Source organism: Carlito syrichta, unplaced genomic scaffold (genome assembly GCF_000164805.1).
Source record: "Carlito syrichta isolate Samal-C Ts95f unplaced genomic scaffold, Tarsius_syrichta-2.0.1 Scaffold314837, whole genome shotgun sequence".
Taxonomy (NCBI): Eukaryota; Metazoa; Chordata; class Mammalia; order Primates; family Tarsiidae; genus Carlito; species Carlito syrichta.
The window spans coordinates 864639-892362 of record NW_007258933.1 but is presented as its reverse complement, the minus strand read 5'-3'; the positions used below and the strand labels follow the sequence as shown (position 1 = coordinate 892362).

Here is a 27724-nt window from a genome sequence, read left to right as displayed (position 1 = left end):
TCACCCTCCCCATATGTTATGGTCCCTGGTCCATCAGAATTAAGATACTCAGAACCAGGTGGGTGGCCTGAGAGAGGAGGAGACCCAAGAGCAAGTTAAGAAACCTCAAGGACTACATTCTATTACTATTGTGTTCATTCATCTAACAACCATATATGGAGTACCAACTGTGTACTAGGTACACGTGCTAGGCTCTGGAGACAAGGGGACAAACAGACCCCTGGCCTCAGGGAGCTGATGCTCTGTTTGTGTTGTTTGTTTGTCTGTTTGTTTTTCTTTTCAGAGAAGACCTGACTTTGGTAAGTTTTATCTCTGAAGAGTTTTCTCTAAAGGCAAAGTAATGCCTTCCATTTTAAGCATTTACGTTAATTAGGTGGTGTCTAATTTTTCCAAATAGGCCTCATTGCCTTAAAATAAGTCTCAGATGATCAGATTGCTTTTAAAAGACTCTAAGCTCCTTGAGGAGACATACCATGTCATATTCATCTTTTTATCTGCGGGCTCTAATACAGCACCTGGTACAAAATACGTACTCAGTGGTTAGCTACACATACTCTGGAGTCAGACTGCCTAGGTTTGAGTCCCAACATCAACACTTGGTGAACTAATGACTTCGGGCAAATTATTTAGCTTCTCTTCTCTTCAGAGGCTATCTATGAAATGAGGATGCTGACAGGACCCGCCTCATAGGGTTAGCATGAGGATTAAGTGTAATAATGGATGTAAAGTGCCCAATACATGGGCAGAAATGATGCTCCATAAATGTGAATTATGCTGTTTTATCATCATATTCTTATTCTCACCCTTAATCTGGAGAAGTACTTTATTAGCTAGGTTAATTTGTGAAATTGTAAAGGAAAAGACTAAATTGGCTTTTAATAAGAGATATTAACTGCTGTTTAAAAGTTAGGGAAAGGATTTTGGGGAAACATAACTGACTAAATGCTTTTCAGCCGGGAACACTTTGCCAAATACAGCAAAGTTGTTGCTAGGGCCTGTCAGCTGGATGAGAAGCAAGGGTCCTCACATTTCACATGCTGGTCCTCAGCTGAGAACAAAATTATTCCAGCAAGGAAGAGTAGTACCTCTGAGTCTCTTTAAAACAGGTATTTCACACATTATCATTATCAGAAGACTCTTCAGGATAGACTGAATTCAATCATGTTACCATCTAGTTGATTGAATTTTTTCCTACTGTGTGGAGTTTTTTCACATCCATGAGTCGTGAGTCCTGTGATATATTTTTTTTAAGGAGACAGATATAATTGTACTCACATGATTGAAAAAGGAAATTGAAGTTAAGGAAATTGAGTGGCTCCTTCTGGGTCATTCTTCTAGTAAGTGGCAAAGCCAGCACTGAATTTCCTAGTCTAATCTATGTTTCCCACATTCTACCTTCTAATGCCATAAGTTACCAAGACTGTCCCATAATTTCCTATGTTTTTCCCCCAAAGCACATCTTCCAAACTGGCACCCTTACTGGAAAGTGGTCCATATTCTCCTTCAAATCACCTGTTCTGTCTGATCTTTAATTCAGAAATATCACCAGACCTTTAGTTGGATTAGATCAAAGAATCATAACTTACTTTTTTTTTTAAAGCAGGATTTATTGAGAGGACAGAAAAGCTTCCACAGTGGGAGGGGACCTGAGGGGCTTGCCCATAACTTACTTTAAAAGATACATGCTTTTTAGCTGGGCATGGTGGCTCACACCTGTAATCCCAACACTTTGGGAGGCTGAGGTAGTAGGGTTGCCTTAGCCCAGGAGTTTGAGATCAATCTGGGCAACATACTGAAACTTTGTCCTTACAAAAAACATTTAAAAATTAGGTGGGTGTGCTGGCGCACACTGTAATTCCAGCTACTTGGCAGGTTGAGCTTGGAGGATCACTTCAGCCCAGGAGTTTGAGGGTGCAGTGAGCCATGATTTTACCACTGCACTCCAGCCTCTGTGACAGAGTGAGACTCCGACTCAAAAAAAAAAAAAGACATGTGTTTCTTGGCAATATCTAGGTCTGAACCAAGCCCTCCTCTGGCTGACATTATGTTATGATGAATACTAATTCTAAAAAAGTTCAGAGACTGTACCATGCAAGCTTAGGACTTGTCAGAGTAGAGTATTTTACAGTTCAAAGAAAGCCAGCTTTTGTTCATGGCTTCCCGGTTGCATTGGCAGAGACTAAAGAAGTAACATCTACTCAACAAATATGTTGAACTCCTTAAGTGCTAGGAAATGTGGATACTGCACAACAGATGTGGTCCCTGCTCTCAAGATGCCTGCAGTCTAGGACAGAAGACACTAAAATAATTCCAACAAAGTGTGATGAGGGTTATATAGAGGAGGTCCAAAGCCACTTAGCAAGGAGACACCCTGCCCCAACTTAGACAGGTACCTTGTAGATTGTTCAGTTTAACATAAGGGTATGGGAGAGCCACTGAAGGTTTTTAAAAGCAGGATGATGATTTGATCTCATGTGATGATAATGGAAGGATCAATCTGGCCATATTATAAAAGAATTGAGGGGGACTATTTGGGACAAGAAGACCAATTAGCAGACTATTGCTGTCATCTAAGTAATGATGATGACTTTGCCTAGGGAAGTGAATGTAGAGATAAAGCACAAGAGAATCAGTAAGAGAAAGAAATGGTGTGTTTGCTATATGGTAGACGTATTGCATAGCCCTTTGCCACTTAATTAAAAAAAATAAGTACCTTCAAGAATTCTGGAAATCTTCTAGTCACACCTGATGCTAGCTGCAAGGGGGTCTTCTTCATAGACTTAAGCAAAAGGTTGAAGATAAGGCAGTCCCTTGTCATTTAAAGGGCATAATTTCTTTTGAAAAGCTTAGCCCTTTTCTAAACCTTAAAATTACATTATTTTGGCTCTAGCAAATGCCTGGTGTGAGTTCTTCCAGAGGGTATTGTTAATATCACTTGGGCTTTCTGAATTATTGATGAGCTTGAGGGTTTGTGGAATTATTCAGTCTCAGCAGTGGGCAAAGATGGGCATATTGCTTTAAGAAAGTCAGCAAGTCACCCCAGGAGAGGCTTCCTTGTGCTGGCTAACGGCGGTATGATTATCCCAGAAGCAAATTGCTGGATGAGTCCTAACCTCATTCCACCCATAGGTGCTCAGAGTCCCTCTGAAACTGATAGGACAGTGCAGATGCTCAGGATCTAACTTGGTCTATTTGCACTGTGGATAAAGTGTCCCTGTAATTCCCCATAGAGCTGACCCTCCCTGAGAACACCTGCTCCTTCAGGCAGTCTTAGAGCAGCATGGAATGTGTGCATGAAGTGCTGTGTGCCCATTGGAGCTTACCAGAGCAGGGATTCCCAAAGGGGGTTTCATGAAATTGAATATTACAAGGGTTATAGGGGAAAAAAGAGTCCCGAGGTCAAATTGGAAAATGCCCTAGTAATTGAATATATAAGCAGGCTTCTTTATTCTGAAATGTTCTGGGGCCTTTAATATGTTGATATTCTGTGTGACTTTCTGGGATGACAATATAAGATGCAATGTTTTCTACACCTATTTGACTACAGAAGTTTGTTGTTGAAGACCACATAGAACTAGTATTTCACAAAGTTCAGTCTGAGAAGGTATTGTTTGAGATTATAAGACCCATTTTAAATAGTTCCTGGAACAAAGTAGGATATAGATAAGTAGAATATAAAATTTTTTAGGGCAGGCAATATAACTCATCTCTGTATGCCCCAGAGTTAGCACAAGGTCTGAAATCTACTAGGTGTTGAGTAAAGTTTGTTGAATTTAAGGACAGATTTGTCAAATCTGAAATGGTTTTACCTTCTTTATTGGGTCAGTTGTGCTGGAAGGACCTAGTGGATCATCTCATCCAACCCTTATTTTATAAATGAGGAAACTAAGACCAAAAGAGGGAAAGTAGCTTTCCCAACTCTCTCACATCTTAGGAGGTACCAGAACCTAGGTCTCTTGTCTCATTCATTGGTTCATTTCAACAAATATATGTTGAGTGCCTGCTCTGTGCAGGCACAGGGTTTAGGCCTAAAGTTGCCTTTATGGAGCATACATTCTAATGGAGAGAGTAAGATAATTGAACTAATTGCAAAATTGATTATTTAAGTATCCTTGGGACAACTGCTATTGAGAGAAGTACAGTATTCTAGGAATGCATGAAATGGTGGCCTGTATTGGGACTCACCGCCCTGAACCCATCAGGCTGCTACCTTCTGCACTGCATGTTGACCCCATGAGACAAACACTAGGCTTATCCCCGCTCTCTTTGGCAAGATTTTTTGTGTGTGTGAGAGAACTGTAGCTTTTGGCCCAGATGGTGACACAATTTGGACAAGCAAAGGGTTATTTTCTTATTTGTGAATTATTTGTGAAGTTATGCAAAATTAAAACAAACAAATCCAATGATAATAATAACAACTACGTTTATTGAATGCTTACTTGTGTTGCCCACTATGATAAACTATTGGTATGCATTATCTCATTTAATCCTCTCAACTACTCTTTAAATTAGGTATTATCTCCATTTTATAGTTGAGAAAACTAAAACTTAGAGTTCACTAGTTTGCCAATCGTCACACAGGTAGTAAGCAAAATGGTGGTCTTGGGATTTGAACTGAGGTTTATCTAACTCCAAAATCCTTGCTCTATGACAGCACATGTTTTTTATTAAAAATTGAGGCCTGATATAGTGGTTCATGCCTTAACCATAGTACTTTGGGAGGTGGAGGTAAGAGGACCATTTCAGCCAAAGAGTTCAAGATCAGCCTGGGCATCATAATGAGACTTCATTTCTACAAAAAAAGCCCAAAAAATTAAAACTTAAAAAAAATTAGCCAGGCATAGTGGCAGGCGCCTGTAGTCACAGCACTTTGGGATACCGAGGCAGGAAGATTGCTTGAGCCTAGGAGTTCAATCAACCTAGGCAACATAGCAAGACTTCATCACTACAAAAAAATTAAAAAGTTAGCTAAGTATGGTGGCAGGCACCTCCCAGCTACTTGGGAGGTTGAGGCAGAAGGATCACCTGAGCCCAGGAGATCAAGGCTGCAGTAAGCCATGATCATGCCATGGCACTCCAGCCTCGGTGACAGAGTAAGATCCTGACTCAAAAAATAAAATAAAATAAGCATAAAAGTAATAAAAATTTAGATTAAATGATGTGAAAGTGGACCACCCTAGAAAATCAGGATCTTAAAATGTTAACAAAAAGTTACTTATTGTAGAAATAATCTAGGTAAAGTGCCTAGCATAGTGACCAACCATAATAGACTCTCAGTATATGGCATTGTCATTGTCATCACTGCCCTAAAGCATCTAAGCCAGGGCTTGACGATTGTAACTCACAGACCAAACTGGCCCATCATCTATTTTTGTAATTCAAGTTTTATTAGAACACAACCAGGCTTATTCACTTACAAATTGTGTATGACTGCTTTCAAGCTACAGTGGCAGAGTTGAGTAATTGCAGCAGAGACCATATGGCTCACAAGCCTAAACTATTTATTTTCGGGGCCTTTACAGAACAAGTTTGCCGACTCTGATCTAGATAACTGCCTCAGTTTCCTATTTTGCCTTTCTATGAGCCCTACCCAAGGTTATGGGTACAACTTATAATATTGTATACCCTCTGCCCAAAATAGAGAGAGGATAAAGGTGAGTAGAAGATTCAGATATTGTGTTTGAGCTGTATGTCAGGCATTGTGCATTTTACAAATATTATCTTATTTACCCTTCTAATACTCCCATTTTAAAAATAAAAAGACTGCGGCTCAAAGAAATAATGTGCCTGAGTCATACAGTCATTGAGTGCTATAGCCAGATTTTTTTTATGGCTCTCAAGCTTATGAGATATTCTTTGCATCTAACGAGAGACTACATCTTAGAAAAACAGAAAATAGTCTGCTACCATTCTTAAAGATCGGACCCTACTTCCTCCAAGACCAATTCCAAATACAAATAATGCTTAATTGAAAACAAGTCCCAGTGGGATGGACAAAAATTGAATAGAGACTAATTGGGGAAAAGAGGAGGCTGTGATTGCTTAAATCACAAGGGGTGGCTGATGTTGGCAACTGAATCAGATGGCCTGGATAGCCACCTGCATGTCACATTTCTCCTATGCCTGCTTTTACGACTTCCTTCTCCATTACTTTTAAAAGTGGCCATGCTGGTGTTTGGTCTGGTTTCCCAACAGGCTTTTGCTGTACAGAGACCACATAGTCTACACATGATTCTTAACTTGTGAGGGCATCTCTCCTAGGCTTGGAGTACACACTTGATAAATGTTTCTTGCTTTGAATGGAAAACACAGTGGCCAGATTGATTGATAGGTTGCTGTGTTGAACATCTCAAGTGAAAATAAACATGTTCTTTTCTTTCACTTTGGAATAATAGTTAACTATCAAACGTCCTTGAAACACTAAAGTTTTAGATTCTGATTGATTAGCCACTTAGTGAGTGCTTACCTTGGGCCAGGTCTTATGCTAAATAACCACTTTCACATTTGCTGTCCCATTTAAGAATAATGGGTCAGTGTCCCATTATTTCATGGCAAAAAATTCAGTGTATAGCTCTACTTGGAGCTGTTTTCTGCTCATAATAATAAAACAAAATAAGCTTTCTAGCTGACACAGTGCTTTCACATCCATACCTGTCCCCAAGACTGAGCCGGGGCAGAGAGGAGATAGGAGGCATGCCAGAACAGGTGATTTCTGAAAGCCCCTTGGAGACGGAGAATGGGGTTGGCAGGTTTGTTAAAATAAGGACTTGAATGAAAACCAAGTGGCAAATGCGAAGCTGCATTGAACCATGGAACTTAACATATTCTCAGACATAAATTTTTGAGCCATAAGCTCAGAAGGGTTTGAAAAGGTGGTCATCAAAAAAAAAAAAAGGCACACACAAAAAAAAACTATAAATCTACTTTTAAAACTCACCATTTTATAATATGGTCCAAGCAGAATCAGCACAGAGTCTAACTATTGCCTAGTCCTTTTTGATCAAACCACAGCCCTCTCAGATGGCCACACCTGTGTTAGGTTCCTCCCACATTTTGTACACCTTTAGGGCACTTAGCAGTGAAATGTTTTGCGTTTTCAAATTTGTCTTGATAGGCTGCATGCTTCTCATCTAAGTGACAGGTAGTCATATGTGGGGTTGAGTGCAGAGCTACCTGCCTATGCCTGCACTGCCCTTGCAGACAGCCCTAGCTAGTCTCTTTCATCAGTTATTGGGGGTCCTGTAGGTGCAGAGCCTGTTCTAAGTACAGGTGTAGACAAGATGGTGAGAAAAAGACCCAAGCCCTCTTCCTCAAAGCAAAGACAGTTGTTTAGGAGAAAATAGAGCAAAATAAATGAAAAGTCCAAGGCCCAATAAAATGGACCAAATAACAAGAATGGGGGAAAGTACCACCCTTCAGAATGATACCCAGAAGTGCTAAGGGACATGATGAGGAAACAGATGTTTCCTTTGTTCCAAACAGCCGCCAGAGACAGGAGAAACACATGAGAATGAACCAGAAGCAGGAATCAGGCAAAAAGCTCCATTGGTTAGATTCTCACAGGACTGCATCTACTGACTCCAGCTCTAGAATCCCGTTTGCTTTTGAGAGAAAGGATTTTAGATGCAGAAGGTATGGGGCTCAGACCTATTCCTGCCACTTCTGGCTGTGCAACCTTGGCAAGTCCTGTCACCTCTCCGAGCCTCAGTTGCCTTCTCCGTAAAGTGTTAATTCCTGGTAACACCTGCCTCCCTGGACAGCTGAGGGCCACAGTGTGCTGATGGATATGAAAGCATCTTGGAAATTGGCAGGTAGAGAGCAAATGTGTGTGATGACAGTTGACTCTGGGTGATTGTACCTCGACTCTGTGTCCTTTGTCTTGCAGAAGGTTGCCCCGGGTTGTGCAATGGTAACGGCAGATGTACCTTGGACCTGAATGGGTGGCACTGCGTCTGCCAACTGGGCTGGAGAGGAGCCGGCTGTGATACTTCCATGGAAACTGCCTGTGGTGACAGCAAAGACAATGATGGAGGTAGGGCTCTGGCACCCATGGGCCCTGGGCAGCTCCGGGGGTGGAAGGCACAGAATGGAGGGTGGGCATTACTGAGTTAACAGGTCATCGACATACCAATTGTTCAGTTGTGGGGAGAAAACTGCACATCTGACCTAAGGAATGAGTACATATCACAGTTGGCCCGTTTGAATTAATTAAAATTAATTAATATAAGTGAAATTAATTGTCATCCAGCAGCCAGTATAGAGGAGAGAGTATATGGGAGAAAGTCTTCAAACAATTCAACAGTGGAACAAGTTGCCTGGCAAAGTTATAGGTTCCCCCTTGCTGGAGGTAGATCTAATTCTGTATCCCAGAAGCTACAGAAGGATGCTTCCCCAAGAGAGGGAGGTTGAGTTCCCTTTTGGTCAAAGTCTCATCTCTGATTCTGGTGGTAACCCTCACTAAGCACACCAGAGAACACCTTAATAAGAGCCTTTGCAAGTGCTGGACAATCAAAGCCCAATGAAGGAGAGGCTAGTCGTCTAGAACATTCATTAGCTGAGAGTGAAGAAACGTAGGTTCTAATTCCAACTCTGACTTTGACTCCCTGTGATTCCTTAGGCAATGATGTCTTTGGGCCTCACTCTCAATTTATAAAATGAACCAGTTGTACCATGAGGACCAGTTCAGTCCTCATATTAGCCATAGAATTAGGCTTCATTTTTCTTTTGTATAAACTTGGATAACTATAACCATAATCTGTTCTACTTTCACACTGGAGGATTGATTCATCTTGATTCTACCAATCTCAGGTGGCTATTAGAAGATTACAAAAATAAAGATAATAAAAAAGCTAAAACAGTTAATCCTTTCTTTCTAATGATATCCTAATAGTTGACCTAGCACAAATATGTTTATATGTGTCTCTTATATTTATACCAAACGACTTTCTAGTATACTGCAGAGTAGGAAATCAGTAGGTCAGAAACTCAGCATCCCAACCTTTGGGAATTTACTACTTAAAGAGATTCTAAAATCTTAAAGAACCATAAGAATTAAAAGGCAATATGTGATGTTGTAATTACTGTGGTTTATTTGCCTTGAGTTGGCTCTAGCAACCTAGAAAGATCTATTTTAGACTACTGGCCTGTGATCCAACTTTCAGTTCTTCCACCTACTGCCTAAAGCCAGGAGGTGGTTGGGTCTTATGTACCCATGCCTGGACCTAGCAGAGCAATCAGCAACAAGGAATTCATGGGGTTGGCCACAGTAGCTAGACAAAAACAATAGGTCCATGTTCTTTTTTTTGAGATCCTGCTTGGTTGAAATGTCCTTTAATCAATCTGAAACTTGTGGAGTTTACTGATTTTTTTGCTCCATAAATATCCAGAGTTCTTATTTATTTTAGGACCAGGCCCTATGCAAACCTATCCCTATACTCCGGAACTCAAAGTTAAGTGCTAATGGACTGTGATAAGTGCTGTTTTAGAGTTGAGTATTGGTGGTTGTAGGAATAGGAAAACGTTCATCAAGAAGGTGACACTTGGATAGGCAAGAGTTTCCTGGAAAAGAAAGGGCTTTCCATTCAGAGAGATCATTGTGGGCAAAGGCAGGACAAAGCAGGGAAGCACCAAGTATCCCTGTCTCCAGGCAAGATAGATGGATTTGTGTTTGCTCCTTGTGGGAAAGAGATGTCAGCCTAAATTATCTGCATGATTTCCTCAGCATTCCCCCACACTTTGTCGATGTAGGCACAATTCCAGTGACTAACAATAACACTCATGTGATAGAAGACAAGGGGACAGGAGTCACACCATGAAGTCATTCTCTTCTTAAGAGTTTAGGGTCTTGGCTAAAACCTTCAAACAGCTGTTGAACATCTGGGCAGCAAAATAACTGAATATCTTTGGGAAATGTGGGGAAAGTGTTCACCTCTTTCCCTGCCAGCACAAATACAAGAATAGGTTATAGAACAAGGTTCATTTATTCCCTCACATGAAATGCAATACAAGTACATCCTCTGTTTACCCTGCTTCAGAACCAGCCCTACCAGCACTAGAATTCGCCAGTGTTGACATGGGACATGGGCGCCCACAGTAGCCCAAAACCCCACAGCTTTGGTGAGAGAAAGAGGCTCTTGTAAGAGGAAACGGGGCTGATCCAGACCCCAGGAGAACAGAGCCTCCTCCAGCTGTTCTGAGAAAAGAGCCATCAGTAAATGGAAAAGTTCAGTGAGAAAATCCCCAATTGTGGGAGAATATATCTCTTGCATTTTTGGAGCATGTTGTGGACTGAAATGAGCTTGTACGTAGTTCATTCAGTCACTCAACGAATGTTAACTGAGTGTCTACACTGCATCAGGCCCTGTCATGGGCTTTGGGGCTTCAGAGAAAAATAAGACGCAGTCCCCACTCTTGTGAAGTTCACAATCTACAGGGAGAGGGCAACGGGAGGTAATAGCAATACATTGGAATAATTGATGGGATAAAGGAGCATCTATTCATCCAACTGACGTGGGTAGATTCCTGGGTACCTGAGAGGGAACTGTGATATGATTCCTGTTCCATGGGGCTTCCAGTCCAGCCAGGAAGACATCTCATGGGTCATCATGATTAAAAATACATCCAGATGTGGAGGCCAGATTGGTAAGGGTCTTTGATGTTGGATTCTCAACTGTGATGTGAGGAAACGTCTCATCTCAGGGCCCCCTCAGTTTGGTGGGCTCTCCACCCACTGGGGGACCCCAGAAGGAGGTACAGAGGTGTTGGGAGCCGGCCACGGAGGCCCACTGAGCGTTAGGGATCAGGAAGGGCCGTTGACCCCAAGACCACTAGGATGCATTCGGGAGCTATTGACCCCATTTCCTCCCCCTTTCTACTCAACACTAACCAGATTAAGCTCCTGTGAGCTCAAAACAAACTCTGAGACCAGGACGAACACAAGCTAACTTTAGAAGCTCATTGTTCCCATTCTTCCCGCAAACTTTCAGTTTGGCTTTCACACAACTTATAATTCAAACTTGTGTCACATCTAAGAGCCTTAGTATTGGTCGCAGGCTTCTGGGTCATGATCTTAGGATTTATTGAAGGTGTAAATTGTAGAATATAGTTTTAGAAGACAGCCATTTTGTTGAAAGAATGAGGCTGGGTTACTTGCAGGTAGCCCACCATGAACTTTGGACTGGGCCACATTCCAAACATTCTGGGATGGGCCACTTTCATTTGTAAAGTAAATACTTAAGCTTCTATAGAATTGTTTAACTTGGCATAAGTCAATCAGCTTAGGATGAAAAAGGTTTATAGAATATGTCAGTCACAGACTAGGTTATCCTTTGTTATGGGATTTTAAGGTTATCATATGAAAAGGGCTTAAAGGCAATCATTGATTAAGTTTTCATGGATTAAGGTTTCTGGTGGGTGGGGGACGCCCCTCCCACATCTGACTTTGTATATAAAAGACTCATTGTAATTCCCAATAACACACACATTGCTTCTGCACTAGACCGGAGTCCAGTTTCTTTCTTTCTCTCTCTCTCTCTCTTTCTCTCTTCTTCCCCCCAATCGCCAATGCCGTCTCCACCTTTGGGGTACCCTGAACCCGGCTGGAGCTGGTCTCTGGCACAGAGGACCATTGCTTTCCAGAATGGCACAGATGAAACAACCATGAGGGTGGACTGTCCTCGAGTGCTAGAGACCGCAAGGCTTATCCTCAGTGGCCTCTTTATCACTCTGGACCTTGGCCAAATGAGGTCAGTTTTAGTGGAGGAAGAAAACAGCACAAATGTGAGCCATATTTAGCCCTAGGCTATTTTCATTTCAGTTAGGCAGCGCACCTTTGTCCAGCTCCTCCTGTCTACAAGGCATTGCTCCTTTCTGAAAGGTCATAAAGACCAGTGAATGTGGCCCAGGCTTTTTCCTCCAGGAAACTCACAGTCGTTTGGAAGAAATTGGCATCCAAGTGACTAATCTAATGGAAGCAGAATTAAATAATTGCCTTGATTTCAGCCATGACAGGGGATACCGCATAATCCCAGATAAATCATTCAGGGTGGAGGGAAGTGTTGTTAAGAGTCTCACTAAGTGGTTGTTTTTGGCTGATGTGACTCAGGGGCTTAGAAACAGAATTAACAGAGTCTAATGTCAAACAACAGGACCAGAAGGGACACTGAGAACATCAAATTCAGCTTCCTTCCTTACATGTTTACAGACAGGGAAACCAGAGCTCAGTGAGGGGAGGTGGCATCTTAAGTATAATAGTCACAGAAAGTCATTACCAAGTCTGGACTAGGACCCAAGACTCTAGCCATCACACATGGCCTTGTGAACCTGGAGCTCTTCCACCTTCCTAGTGATTTATCCTGCTCCTAGAAGTGTAGTGTCAGTACTTACTCAGATTTACTTAAGCTGCAGCAATACTGCAGAGCCGGTCAGACTATAGTCATAACTTGTATGTCATTTACAGTTTGCAAAGCAATTGTGCATCCACTCAACAACTGTATGCAGTATTATTATCTCCTTACTGTTCCCTTATGAGGAGGAAGTGAAGGCTTAGCAAGTATTTTGCCCAGGTCCCACAGCTGGCTGGTGGCAGAAATAGCCAGAATCCATGAGGTCTGGCCGCATTAGAGTTTCTCATTGTACCCAGATCTCAGATACATGGCTCCATCACGGACCCATGACCTTTTAGTTCTCTGAGAACCCCCAGTTTCTCTTCCTTCCCAATTTGCTAAGCTTAAAATAGCCCTTTTAAAATTAAACTTGAATTACGAGACCAAAAAAAAAGTCTACACAGTATGACAAAGTTGGGAGTAGCTTTGTTGGTTTGTTTTTGCTTTCATGTATGATCATTGTCTACATTGAAAAATAGAAGATGGATCCTGAACGTGACTCGGTTACTGCCAGTCTCCTGATCTTATAGTAGGGCCGTCTAGTCCATCTAGCATACCTCCAGATTTCACCCTAGGCACTGGGTAGTGAGAGGGACCAGCAGGCAGGTAGCTCAGGGCCCCTGAGTCATCCTCTTAATGGGAACCCCTCTGTGTGCCCCACTTGACAAAGAAAGTGTGCCCATTCATACTGCTTTGTGAAGTCCTTTATGAACTACAGTCACATACATCTCATTTTTGTTATACTCATCTATTCTCTCATGGATGTTCGCTTCATGTCCATTTCAAAAATGGTGAAACTGTGTTCTAAAGATGTTAAGTAACTGTAAAATGAGGATACAAAAGCCTGCCTTACAGGGTTGCTATGAGGGTTGCAGGTTATATATTTAAAATACCTGAGAGACAATATAGCACCATGATTAAAAGTACAGAATCTGCTGGACATGGTGGCTCATGCCTATAATCCTAGCACTTTGGGAGGTTAAGGCAAGAGGATTGCCTGAGCCTAGGGGTTCAGGACCAGCCTGGACAACTTGATGAGACCTCATCTCTACAATAAACAAAGATGTAAATAGATGGGTGTGGTGGCACATGCCTGTAGTTCCAGCTTGGAAGACTGAGGCAGAAGGGTCACAACCCCAGCAGGTAGAGAATGCAATAGCCACGAGCATGCCAGTGCACTCTGGCCTGGGCAACGGAGTAAGACTCCAACTAAAAATAAAAAAGAAAGAAAAAGAAAAACAGGATCTGTACCCAGACTATCTGAATTCAACTCCTGGCTTCTCTCTTTTCTGACTGTGTGACCTTGAGTGAGTTACTCAGCTTCTTTTAGCTCATCACCTGCAAATGTCCGTTGTCTCTCCTGCTCCTTTCCTCTCACGATCACAGAAGCATGGATTATAAAACGTATTTTCATATATAAATGTTTTTAAAAATTGGAATTATGCCTTCCATAAAAATTTACATTCTACTTTTTTCGTTTAAAGTTATGATGTATTTCTCCACATAATAATGTGTTTTGACCTTTTTCATTTTCTTTATTAAAATCTGCATTCCAGACTGTTACATGCTCAAAGCATCAAATGTACATAAAGGGAAACAATAACCATGGTTCAGAGCCTTCCTAAGTGCCAGGCACTGTGCTACACACTCTGTGCATGATCTGTAGCTCTCACAGCAAACTTGCAAGGCAGACATTTACAGGTAGGGAAACTAAGGCTCAATGAACTGAAATGATTCACCCAGAGTCACACAGCAGATCAGTGGGAGAGCTAAGATTAGACTGGAACCTGTGTTTGCTACGAAGAAGCCAGAATGAGAACTCCACTGGAACTTAAACAACCAGACCTCTTTTGATAAAGAATCTTTAAGCAGATTCAAGGGATGGTAGTCTCTTTTGGGACTCATGCTCCCGTGAAAAACAATCATGGATTGCAATAAATAATTAAGAGATGCAACCTAGAAATTTCAGAAAAGTTGAGAACAAATATCGCTCTCCTCCCTTCTCATCCCCATCTCCCATTGGTGGAATGGCGAGTTCACATGAAGCCATAGAATTTGGTCACCCTTCAGACTATCTCTAAACCACATTTCTCATGATAAGAGACAAGAGAGAAATTGACCTTTAAAAGTCTTGTGTTCCAAGGGGCAGATAAAGATTTTGCAAGTCTTTTGAAAGAAGGCACAGAATTTATTATAGCAAATGACAAAAACTTCTCCCTGATGTGTGCAGAAGGAGAGGCACATTCAACTCTCCACCCCCAGGGCCTCCAGATGCTGCTCACAGCCTGTCGCACATAGTTCTGTGACCAGACTGCAGACAAGAGCAAGATCGGGTTGGCTAATGGGTCATGGAGCGAGGGATAGTTAAACCTGCAGAGAAGACTGATGGGCTTGCTATACTCTGTCCAGAGAACTGTGAGTTTAAGGAACCATGCAAACAACTACAATACGGAGCTTACTAGTCCACACATTGCCTGGCCTGCCCAGCTCACATCCCCCTTCGCCCCTGGCTTATCATTGCCCATCCTTTTAGCCTCAGTGTAATCATTTTCTCTTCCAGGAAACATGCCTGTCCCCCGCCTGAGTTGGGTTCCCACCTTTGGGCTTTCACAGCCTCCTCCACTTCCTTCTCCCCCAGCATCCTCTTTTCTCTGCCTTAACCCACTACACCTATTCCCTTGGAGGCATGACTCCATTTTATTCCTGTACATCCAGTGCCTAGTACACAGTCTGCCAGCCACATTATGGGTGCTAAGTGAACATTAATAGGTGTGTCCCCCATGCCTCCTATCTAAAGAGCAGGATGAGCTCTTCCTGCAGGGAATGGTTTCCATTATACCCCATGGCTCTCAATGGGCCCTGCCAGGCTGATTGAGCTATCTGATTTGGGATCTTCACATAAAATTCATGCACTTATTTGTTCATTCAACAAATGTGATGTTTACTGTGCACAAGGCGCTGTGCTATGCATTTGAGATACAGAAACAAGTCAGTTCCTGCCCCCTGTGGAGGGAGAGGAGACAGGTCTCGGGGAGCCAGAAAATCCGAAGTGTAGATGTGAAGAGTTGTTCACTGTGGAATGGTGCCTAACAGCTGGATGTGGAGAAAGATGAGGTACTGAATTCCCAACTCTGCCCTTTACCAGCAGTACGATGTCAGGTAAATCACCTACACAGAGGCCCAGTGTCCCTATCTGTAAAGATGAGAAATTTAGCAGAGACCCCACCTTTAGAACTCTCCTGCTCACCTTTTACTTCCTGTGAAAGTCACAGCAGGCCAGCCAGCAGGGAAGGTAGGTCTGTAGCACATAAAGGCCAGGAGGTGGTCGTCAGGCAGGACGACAGCCTAGAGACTGCCCCATGTACCCTTCACCTCCACAGTGAGGACATGGACATGAGAAAGGGAAATGAATGGCCTAAGATCCAACTGCTCACTGGCAGCTGTTAAGGTCACACAACAAACAGGAAGCCGCTTCTAGTCAAACTGGGACTATTCTCTAAAAGAAGGGCCATGTGGCCAGCAGAGGACTTCACCCCTATCTGTGTCCAGCATCTGTCTGCAGAAGGGACTCCAGGGAGCAGTCACCAGCATGGAAGGACACTAAAGTTTCTTTTGCTGAACCTGTCAGCAATCCTGAGAAGTTGGCAGAGCTTATTATGCTGGCTTTCCATGAGTAAATTGTACCTCAGGCATATGAAGGATATATCTAAGGTCTACCTGTACCCAGTTAGTGAGTGACAGATCCAGGTCTGTGGGCTTCTGGCTTGATTTCCTTTCTCCCACATACCCCTGTCCTTAGTTCTCTGGATCAGCTGACACCCACCTGCAAGGCAGGAGGAATGTGAGAGGATAGCATGGCCCTCACTCTCCTGCTGGAGACACAGAGGGAAGTGTTAGCAGAACTCAGCACTCCGGGCACCAGCAGCATGTGAGCACCAGAGGGCTTCAAGGTCAAGGGTCGCCAGCATGACCTGTCCCCCTGGCCCCTGCCTATTTTTTCTCCCTTTTCTTTCCCCGTCACTCCCCATCAGAGGCCACTCTTGAGTGTGCCATGTCTGCACCCACAATCTCAGAGCCTGTGAGCCCTTATTGATATTTTCTTCTGTCCTTTTTCATTTTCACCATATAAAGTGGGGGTGACTTCAGAACTCTGAGGAAAAAGGAAATTTCTGGGGAGAATTGTTCTTTCCCAGAAATTGGGGTTTAGAGTTTAGGAGGCTTTTGCTGAAAATTGGAAGGAAACAGAGGCACATCTTCCCTGTTTTCCTGATTTTCTTTTCCTGCTGCAATAATGAGGTTCTAGCAAATATCTGAAACATGGTCAATTTATAAAGCAACCAACTTATGTATAATATACAATATTATATGAAGTGCTTAGAAAACGTAGATGTTTCCAGAGCCAAAACCAGAGAATGCCCCAAACTGTATAGTGATGTGTTTCAGTCTACCCCCAAATTGACTTCTCTGTCCCTGAAGCAGTTTTTTCCTCTTTTAATGTAAATCTTCTAAAATTTGTCATCTGTATCTAAGAAAATTAATTTGTGAAAGCTTCTCCCTTACTGCAGAGCAGCCATGTGCACTGTTTCAGGCCTGCCTCGTGCTGTATTTGAAAATATAGAGGGTTGTACACAGAAGCTAGTCTCATGTAGTCTTTGAAAATAATTTTGTGAGCCCTACTCCTTTTAAAAAAAATTGTGTATCCCCTTTATAAATGATTGCCTCTATTGGTGGAAGTTTTGCCCACATTCACTACTCAGCAAATATTTGTTAAATGAATGGGAAGTGTCAACATAGGAAGGTGTGGGCAGACAGAATTCTTGTCCTGGCATTAATCATTCTAACCTGTGAAGCATAGAGTGAACAATTTCACAGTCCCAGGGTCTCTCATAAGAGCACAGTTTGTGCAATGTCTCCATTTCAGAGAACCTCAATCTGCAAATCCCTTGAGGTCTCTACTATCCTAATTTACAGTGCATTGCTCTGGCTATGTTTATCCAATTCCATTCTCTAAGGCCAAACTGTGTCCAGAAAGGACTGCCCTGTAATGTGGGCATAGGGAGGGGCTGGAGTGGGGCCAGGGGCAGACCTGTTACCAGGATACCTGGTCAAGGGAAGCACCTGACCAGGAGCTAATAGTGACTGTCATTTACCAAGTACTTGTTTGCATGCTAATTATCATGCTAAGTGCTTCACATCCATGATCTGGCCTAATCCTCCTGGCATCTCTATAAAGTAGGTTTGATGATATGTTTTACAGATGGGAGAACTAAAGCTCAGAGCTCTTACTAGGACTTTTATTCTCAGGAAAATGGCCAATTACACCATTACAAAGAACCTCTGACAACAGGGTTCAATTTTTTTTTTTAATTCAGCAAAGAATAAAAGGTAAATGAACTACCCTGGATTCGAGAAGCAACATGAAGCAGAAAACCAGAGCAGTAGGCCTGGAGGAGGTGGGGGATTATCAGCACCAGTGAGGTGGACTCAAAGGATATAATATGTTCATAGAGTTGGGAGACAAGACATATTCAGAGTTAGGGATTAGAACTGAGGCAGAGGTCTTCAAAGACTGTAAGTCATGTGAGAGCAGGACTGAAAAACTGTGTCTACCAGACCAGAAGAATGACACTGAGGCACTTCTCTGTCCTGACTTGGGAGGTGAGAGATCTCAAAAGATCTTGAAATCCAAACTTACATACCAATCTGAAAAGTGATCCCAGACTACTGGTACCTATGCAAGCAGAAGTAATCAGAAAACCACTCTGGAGGGTTACTTCAACCACCTCAGGCACACAAGATTCCCACAGAAAGACAAGAACTAACAGAATCGTAGAACACATAGAAAATGATTGACCGTAAGCTAGATAGAGTCAAGAGCTACAGCATGCAAGAGGATTACCACTCCCGAGAACTTAACAATCTGGAAGAGACTCTTAAGATGAATACATTTTTAAATGACTGAAGAGATAAAATGATGTAAAAAACAATGGAATGAGATACTATCAAGAAAGAAACAGATTTTGAAAATTTCCAAATAGACTATCCAGAAGTTTTTAAAATATGGTAATTTAAATTAGTGACCCAAAGGACAAATTAAACAGCAGACCAGACACAAATGATAAGAAAATAGGTAAAGGAGAATATATATCTGAGGAAATACGTCAGAGTGGAACACAGATAAAAAGATGGAAATTAAGAAAGAGGTTGAGAAGCATAGAAGATAGGAGGAAATCCTTTAAGCATTTAGGATTCCCAAGGAAAGATTAGAGAGAGAAGAATACACAAAGAGCTCATAACCAAACTTTCCAGAACTAATGAAAGATACACATCCTAATGAAAGGGCTGTGGTGTGGCACATCACTGCTTATGTGGAACATGCATGAGTACTGGGTCCCATGCTTGGAGACAGAATCTCAGTCTAAAAGTTCTTCTCTGGAAAATCTTTGTCTCATTGTCACAAGATACCCAGTTGGTTTAATGTAGATATTGATAATAACAACGATCATTCCTGGCCAACCTTCTCCTGGACTGGAGAGCAGACATCCCTCTTCAGCAGGAAGCAGTTCTTTCCAGGTGCCACAGAACACTGTTTATAAAGAGGTAAAAGACTGGCTGCCAGGGACTGCTTCAGTGGTAAACAAGACCAAGCAAGAGCTAATAAAATTTCAAGTCAGCCATGACTTTTTAGACAAATTGTGAGTCTAAATGAGGAATCAACCATCCTTCTTTTTCTCCTCTTTGTGCATATGAAGAAATTGAGGTTTAGAGAATTAAGCAACTCAGATGAGGTCACACAGCTTGCATGAAAATAGGGGTTCAGATCCAGGTAGTTTGCCTGTCAAGACTGCTCTATTAAGCGCTGTGCTTTTGGCCACTCATCATAGAATAAAATATTCCAGTGAGCTCTGGGGTCCTGTAGTTCTGGTCCTGGTCAGTGGGACAGTCCTGACCTGAGTCTGTCATTTATGCATTCTTCATACCACTAGAGTGCGGTCTGTTCCAGTCCAAGTCTGGGATCTTGGGTACAGAAATGAATCAGACAGTCCCCGACCTCCAGCAGCTCATTATTGGGGGTGAAGTGGGAGGCAGACAGAGAGAAAATCAGAATTACAATATTAGGGAGAGAAGTGCTGTGACGAAGCTTGCCCAGGAGACTGAAAGAACGCAGAAGAGTAGTATTTCATTAGCATTCATAATCCATGCTCTCTACTTGAGAAATAGTTCCTCAAAGTCTCTCCAGAGCTTAAAGAACACTTAGTATGAACTCAGTTCAAATTCTAAGTCAGCTTCTTCACTGACTGACTACGTGATCTTCACCAAGTTATTTTATCGCTTTAAGCCTCTGGTTCCTTTCCTCTAAAATGTGGTTGACAACAGTGGCTGACTTCAATAGGACTGAAAGGATTCAAGGATACCTTCCTTGTAATGTATTTAGCACAATACCTGACACTCAATAAATGCCATGACTATCATCATCATTATCACCATCAGTTTAATGTGGATATAAATAATAACAACAATCATTCCTGGCCAACCTTCTCTCTGGGCTAGAGAGCAGATCCCTCTTCAGCAGGAAGCAGTTCTTTCCAGATGCCACAGAGCAGTGTTTATAAAAGACTGGCTGCCAGGGACTGCTTCGGTGGTAAACAAGACCAGGCAAGAGCTAATAAAATTTCAAATTAGCCATGACTTTTCACGGCCCTTCAATTGTGGTAGCTGATTTAATGGTCAACGTCCCTGCTCGCTGGGATTGAATAATGGAGCATTTCTGCAGAGTTATGGATGCGACTGCTGAATCCGTCATGCTAACATCAATAGCAGAATGCAAATAACTCTGAGCTTGGGCTGTAACTCTGTGTTTAAGCGATGTCTGATGTGGCAGTGAGAGAACATGTGATGGAGCCTGCTGACTGCAGGAGAAGGCAGGTGCTATGCTAGGTTGTTGCATTTGGGAGCTGGGGCAGTGGCCACAAGTTGGAACCCAGAACAATGCCAGGGGCAGGGCAGGCCTTCCGCCCATATCTCAAAAGTGAATGAGCAGACAGAGGATGAATGGTCCTTCATGTTGGTGAGCCACGTTGGAGGTTCAGGATCAGGAAGGGAAACTACCCGTTATTAAGCACTAAGTGCCAGAAACCATGTGTCAGAGACTGTGCTAGATTTGGAAAAAAATAATACATTTAAAAAAAACTATATAACAAATACTTATATGACACATACTCTTATTATCCTCCCTTAAGAAATGTGGGAAACTGAGGCCAGAGGGTTTAAGTAACTTGTCTAAGGTCACATAGTAGTAAGTTTCAGCCAGAATTTGACCCCAGTCTGCCTCTGGAATCCATACTCTTTATCACTGTGCTGCCTTCAAGGAGACTATAAGTTCTTGGACACCATGCAGAAATGAGAAAGAAAGACAAGGGCTTTTGTCCCTAATTTATTAAGGAGAAAAGTGGGTTTCAGGGCAGTCAAGTAGCTTGTCTGAGGCCACACAGCTAGAAAGGAGGATCGGGGTGTTGAGTCTAGCCACTGCATATGCTACACTCTGATGGGTAGGCAGCATCTGTGTTGTAAACCCCATGGACACAGAAGTGAGGCAGGTGTATCAGTGTTACTCCCACATTATCGCTGAGGAGACCAGAGCTCAGGGAGATTTATTACAGGAACTTGTCCAAGGTCACCCTTAGGGCAGTGCTGGTTCTTGAACTTCAGCCTCTGAGCCTCATGATCCTCCCACCACACCATACTGCCTACTTTAATGGGATGAAGATATGGCTTTCTGGCTTTAATGGGCTGGCATTTGGTCTCATCCCCCGCTTCATTTTTAATTAATTCAACTTTCGTCTATTTATGTATATAACAGTTATGTGTTAAACACCTCCACTAAGTGCTGGGGATACTAGAGCTGACTGGAACAGATCTGTGTTCTCCAAGTGGTGGGGAAATTTACTCAAAGTCACACAGCTGGCAAGCATAGAGCCAGAATTTGAATCCAGGCAGGAATACATGTCACCTGCCTATAGAGCACATGCCCTGTAACCCTGGGCTTTTTGTCCTCCACTTTGGGCACTATCTGCTGATCGCTGGGCTTGTTATCCATTTTAAACTATTCTATTGTGATGCCTATAAAAATACTTTGGGATAATGAAACCAAAAATCTGTGATCTGGTGAAATTTCTTTCTTGGCACTTTGGGAAGGAAAATATAGATAGTAGAGCTATAACAGTGTTCATTCCTGAAGAAAACTGTCTACGCGTTAAAGAGATCTCTGCTCATGACAACTTTGTCAGAGACCTGAAATCATCCATCAAGTCCCAAAAGCACAAATGTCCCTCAAGCATCCTCTCACAGAAGGTGGAGCCAGGCCTCCACAGAGCAGAGGGTTGTGCCTTGGGCCACACGGTTACACTGCCTCTGGGAGAGATGCTGTGACTACAGTGCCTTCACCGACACTGTCAATTCCTCACCCTTAATTGTCTTACAATTTTACCTCCAAAATGTTTCTCAAAACTATCAAATCCTGTCAGTCTCCGCTGTCACTACTCCAATCTAAGCAACCTTTATTTTCATCTGAGCGACCTCAGAGACAATCCACCCCTGCCTAGCCCCTAGCTTCCACTTTGGGCCCTCTTCAGTTTCAATGATGCACACCAAATGAAATCACCTCCTGCTTAAAATCCTTCAGAGGTTCCGATTGTCCTGGGGGTGAAACTCCCTAGCCTGGAGCACAAGGTCCACCATGGTGTGTTCCTGCATTCTCAACAGCCTCATCTTGGACCTGTCCCCTCACCTTCTGAGCACCCAGCATTCGAATTGAGTGGCTCGGATGTTTCTGTGTTATCTCACCTCTGGGCCTTCATACATACAATTCTTTTTATCTCTTTGGAAGAAAAAAAACACAGTACAGAAACTGTACACTTATGTCCGTCTCTCCTGCTATACTGGTGGGCTAGGACCAGATCTGAGTCACATGGATCTCTTTGGTACCTAGAAAGGCCTTAGTTTATATTGTCATTCAGTAAAATTTTTCAAAAGGTGAGAAATAGAAAAGAAATGATTGAAGGCGTTCTGGATAAACATGGCTGACTGAACATAGCAATATAAACCACATGCTCTGTCACCCCTACAGATGGCTTGGTGGACTGCATGGACCCTGACTGCTGCCTCCAGCCCCTCTGTCACATCAACCCGCTGTGCCTGGGCTCCCCTGACCCTCTGGACATCATCCAGGAGACACAGGCCCCCGTGTCCCAGCAGAACCTACATTCCTTCTATGATCGAATCAAGTTCCTCGTGGGCAGGGACACCACGCACATCATCCCTGGGGAGAACCCCTTTGATGGAGGGTGAGTCCAAGGGCCCCAGCTCCAGCCAAGGCTCTCGGAGGGAGAACCGAATGACCTCCCAGACCACATTTGGGTGGGTGGAGGTGGGAGGAAGCCAGAAGGGCAAGCATCAAAATTTCCTGATGGACTGTCAAGGGAGGCAGAGAAGCAGCCTGAGGTTCCCACATTTATAAAACTGCCATCCAAGGCATTTGGAATTTTTATTAGCAAGGTTTTGTTGCTCTTGCTGGGTGACAGATGGAGAGAGTAAGAGATCAAAGGTCTAAGGGAAATCTTGGATCAAGATTTTGATCCAAAAAGCCACTTTGCAGTCAGTCCTTACTGATCCTGCAGTCTCCAGATGAGCTGAAGGGCTTTGACACTGTTCACCCAGGCACAAGGTGGGGAGGAGGTGCATCTGCTGGCATCCTAGGCCATGTGCCTACATGTCTTTTTTTTTTCAGTTGTGTCATTCACTGGACAGGTTTTTGTTGCTGTTGTTGTTGTTATTTTTAACTTAGGTCTACTCTGCACCACGTCCTGTGCTAGGATCACAGAGATAAGTAGAACAGTTCCTGCCTATTGGTCACTTTTTTCCACTGGGGGGACAAAAAAGGGACAGTTACAGAGTGACAGGCCAGAAATGTGCCCCCAGGGTACTCTGGAGCACAGAGGAGGTATCCCTGGGGAGAGAGCTGGCCAAGACTTAAAAACCAAGTCTTAAAGATGATAAATAGTTAACTAGGCAAGAGAGGGAGGGGGTATTCCGGGGAGTGGGAAGAGCTCATACAAATACCGAGAGGCACAGAAAGGCCCAGGAGCCAACAAAAGGTAGCTCTCTAGTCTCTGCTCCCTGGATCAAGGCAGTGAGTCAGGACAAGGTATATAAAAGTAGAGATTTGTAAAATTTATTTTTAATGCCTTCCAGCATAGTGATGCCTCATGTGTGCAGAAGTTTCTCTAAAAGTCAGCACAGTTAATTCAATAGTCAAAGACTATATACCTTCTCTGTTCATGACTTATATGCCAGAGAGCCCCTGCCCTAAAGGAACAACAGGGTATTGATGGGGGTGGGAAGGAGAAGGGACATTTTTCAATTTCTATTTAAAGGAAAAATCAGCAAGGCTTGGTAATTGTTTGGACCTAAGGGATGCTGACGAGAGGAATCTCCTGCCTGGATGCCTGGATGGATGGTGGTGCCTGCCCTAGGCTGAGAACCTGAGAGCAGGAGCAGGGTGGGAAGCAGGGTGATGACCTCCACTTTGAGCAGGGTGCAGGTGAGGAAGGGGCACACCTCAATGGACACCTGAGAGGAAATGTGTATTTGCAGTTAATAAGTAATTCTGAAACTCATGCAGAGGTTAGGGCCTAGAGTTCTTGATCTGGGAGCCTTCAACAAATGAGCAGTAGTTGAAACCACAGCACACAAGAGCTTGCTCGAGGAGAATGTGCAGAGGACATGGACTGAAGGAGCCATGGGAGCCTCCCAGTGAGGCAGCTCCTGTCATCTCCAGAGTGTAACTGGGGAAGCTGAGGAGGAGACCTCGCTCCCAGGACGTGGTGGAGCCTGATGCAGACATGCAGGTCTGTCATACACCAGAGCCCACCCTTGCAAGGAGAATGACCTCACGGGAAGTAGGGGAAGCCCAGCAGGAGGGGTATAACATGAATGTGGAATGCCAAACTTTCACCTTTTTAGAGATGAAGGTACTTTATAGTCCAGACCCTTCAACTTACCCCAAGAATACCAAGAAGTTGAAAGATTCAAGGACTTTCCCAAATTCACAAGGCTGGTCAAGTGGCAGAGCCAGAAGCAGAAGGAGAGTGATCTTGGCCAGAAATGCTGCTTTGTCTCAGGGTAGGAAGCTTCCTACTATTTCCTTCAGTATGTGATTTTGTATGCATGCTCGTAGGCCTTCCCACGCCATGAATTCTTTTAATCAGCTAGGGACATAAATAATATTCCTACTAAAGAAAATATCACTTGCTCAGCCTTTCTTTACTGGGCCACTTATGGGATCCGATTAGGACTGTGACTAGTTGGCTGCCTGTGGCTGTTCAGCTTACCGAGTATCCTTGCCGTGCCAGCTTGATCCATGCCAGCAGGGACATGTCCCGTGTGTGTCCCTCTGGTCATTTACTGAGCCTGCTGCCTAAGCTCCATGAGTCACTGTGGGACCTTCGCAGGGAACTGTCATTCCCACAGAACTGACTGACCTCAAGGAGCCTGTCCAGTGTGGAATTTGGGAAGCCTGTGCTGGGGAAATGGACCCCTCTGAAATAGAGACGATAAGGACCACAGAGACACGACAACTTGGGCTTCAGATCCTGGCTCTGCCACTCCTGGATGCGTAGCTCTGGGTAGATAATATAGTGAGTCGTGTAAATGTCTGTTAACCCCTCTAAGGTGAGTCCTTGAGGGAAGCACTGCATCTTACTCATTTTCGCTCTTAGTAGTTGCTCAAGACATATATGCATATATATTGTCTTGAAGAATGAAGAAATGAGAAGAGAGAGGGAGGGAAGGAGGGAGGGAGGATGGGAACATTATCGATTTTACTTAATTTTATATGGAGGATACAGAGTTCAGAGAGTTTAAATCACCTGCTAAAAATCACATGACAGGTTAGTAACAGAAGAAGGATAAGTCAGCTTGCAGATCACTGTTTATATATCTGTCACCTTAAGTTAATTGCATACACGTTGAAAGCAGAAACCATTCATCTTTCCAAACCTGTAACACTTTGGGCAGGGCCAGGAATATTGTATTTGCTCTTCAAATGAATAGATAATAGAAGCTTCAAAAAGGTTACTGTAAAAATTTCTTTTACCTACCATTTGCCTAAATCATTATGTCCCTGCTTCCTGCTGATCTAGATTCAGAAAAAATAGCTGTCTATCTGGAAAGGTCCCCAAACAGATTCCTATGTAAAATAAGCCCAAGCGACTAGAAACCTACTGACATGAGGCAGCACATGCTTTTCTTATTAGACTACCTACTTGCTATTCCATTATCTTGTTCTGGGCCAGAAGTCCAGTGCTTATTACATGATTTAGATAAAGCGAAATCAGCTATCAAGTGTGAGTAGCTGCCTTCTCCCCTCCATATGAGGGAGTGTGGTATAATAGAAAGTGCCCAGGGTTTCAGTCCTGGCTTTACATCCCACCAGCTGTGTGTGACCGTGGGGAAATTATGTAACCTTTGTGCAGGCACCTCTAGTTATAAATTGGCAATAATGGAAACTATTTCATGAAAGCCATTGAAAGATAAACTAAAACAAAGCACGCAGCCCAGAGCTCAATATGTATTGGGTAGCAGTAATTGGTGGCTCCTATGGCAGCTGCATGTTATGGTGAAGATAGCACCAGCCTTGGAATCACACAGACCTATATTGAAAGGCTGTTGCATCCACTGTCTTGCTTTGTGACATTAGGAAAATTTCTAAACTTCTTAACTGAGCTCCAGTTTCCTCATTTTAAGATTAGAAGGATAATGTCTATGTGTTTCAGGGTTGCCATGATAATTAAATGGGGGGGATGTACGAATAGTTTCAATTCAGTACCTGCCACACAAAAACATGCTTGCTGTTTACATGGGAGTTGTGGTGGTAGTAGTGGTGGTGTTGATAGTGATGATGACGATGTTAAAAAGAGTTTCAGAATCCACTTCCTCAATTGAAAGTGAAACCAGAAAGGAACCTGCCTTCCAGGTCCAGCAACCTCCCAGAAGGAGCCAGGTTTAGATTGTTGAATCATTATTTGAGGAGGGGAAAAGGCAGCATTCTTGCCAGCTGCTGTCAGCTGGGAACCTTGTTAGAGAGGAAGCCGGTGGCATTTCTCCAGAGAGTGGAATTTCTGATGGAGAGGCAGACCTGACTTGAGACCTGTGCTTAACAATTAGGCCTGTGCCCAACCGACAAAACTCCACATTCTCCTGTACCCTGTTTGCTGTGCCACAGTTTTATAGTTTGTCTGGGGTTTTGTTTAACAGCCTCCAAGGAGCAGGCTGTCCCCCAGAGACCCAACAGCATTGCTGGAAGCAAGCAAGTCAGTCTCTAGCACCCAGGGCTCTCCCCAGAATTCATTTCCTCAAAGGCCTGAGCCCATGCCTGTAAGTGAGGAAGGCCTTGCTCAGGGGTCCTGTTTGGTTCATCTGTGTCCCCAGAGACAAGCACAATGCCTGGTCCAGAGCAGATATTTAATACATGTTTAATTAATACAGTAGCTCCATCTGACAACCTACCTGATGACTGCTGTCCTCAACTCCACAGAGAGCGATAGAGCTGGTCTAAAGTAGGAGGCTTGGGAGCAGGTGTGGGAACCAGATTAAGTGGCTTAAATACCACCTTTCTTTCCTGACCTGGATGCCTGGGCCCATCTGCCTGCTGGAACATCTGTCCCTCACCTGGAGTCAAGGAGACAATACATTGAAGGATGCCTACTATTGAGACTTGAGTGGGAAAGGAAGAGCTCTGAGGTCTAGGTAGAAGGTTCTCCAGCTGGATTGTCCATACAAAGAAGACAGAATGTAGACTGTGGAGCTTGAGAACATACAGCTGGGAAAGGGAGGACAATGTGAGTCATCTTCTGGGAGAGCACTCAAGGCAGAGCTGTTTCCCACTGTTGAATCTGTTCTCTCTTGGGGAGGACTATGCAAGTTGAAAGGCTGGACATGGGGCAGATATCACCTCTGTATACAGTTGCAGGCTGCCATTGCTGGACAGGTTAGCAGATTATAGGGAGAGGTTCTGACAAAAGAACCACTCCCAAGTTACTTAAATATAGATTAAGAATATGTTTGAACCGGGCTCGGTGGCTCAGCCTGTAATCCCACGCCTTTGGGAGGCTGAAGTGAGTGGATTGCCTGAGCCCGCGGGTTCGAGACCCGCCTGGGCAGGCGAGACCTCATCTCTACAATAAATCAAAAAATCAGCCGGGCGTGGTAGCGCATGCCTGTAATTCCGGCTACTCGGAAGGCTGAGGCGGAAGGATCGCCAGAGCCCGGCAGGTCAAGGCTGC

The 27724-nt window shown here is 43.5% G+C and overlaps 1 protein-coding gene across 1 annotated transcript in view; it reads left to right on the top strand.

Moving 5' to 3' along the window:
* TENM4 (teneurin transmembrane protein 4) overlaps window positions 1-27724 on the top strand; it is a 231963-nt gene that overhangs the window by 115677 nt on the left and 88562 nt on the right. Inside the window, exons 10-11 of the mRNA XM_008072062.1 lie at window positions 7886-8032; window positions 22510-22726. Coding sequence (XP_008070253.1) covers window positions 7886-8032; window positions 22510-22726 — 364 coding nt within the window. The remainder of the gene's footprint in view (window positions 1-7885; window positions 8033-22509; window positions 22727-27724) is intronic.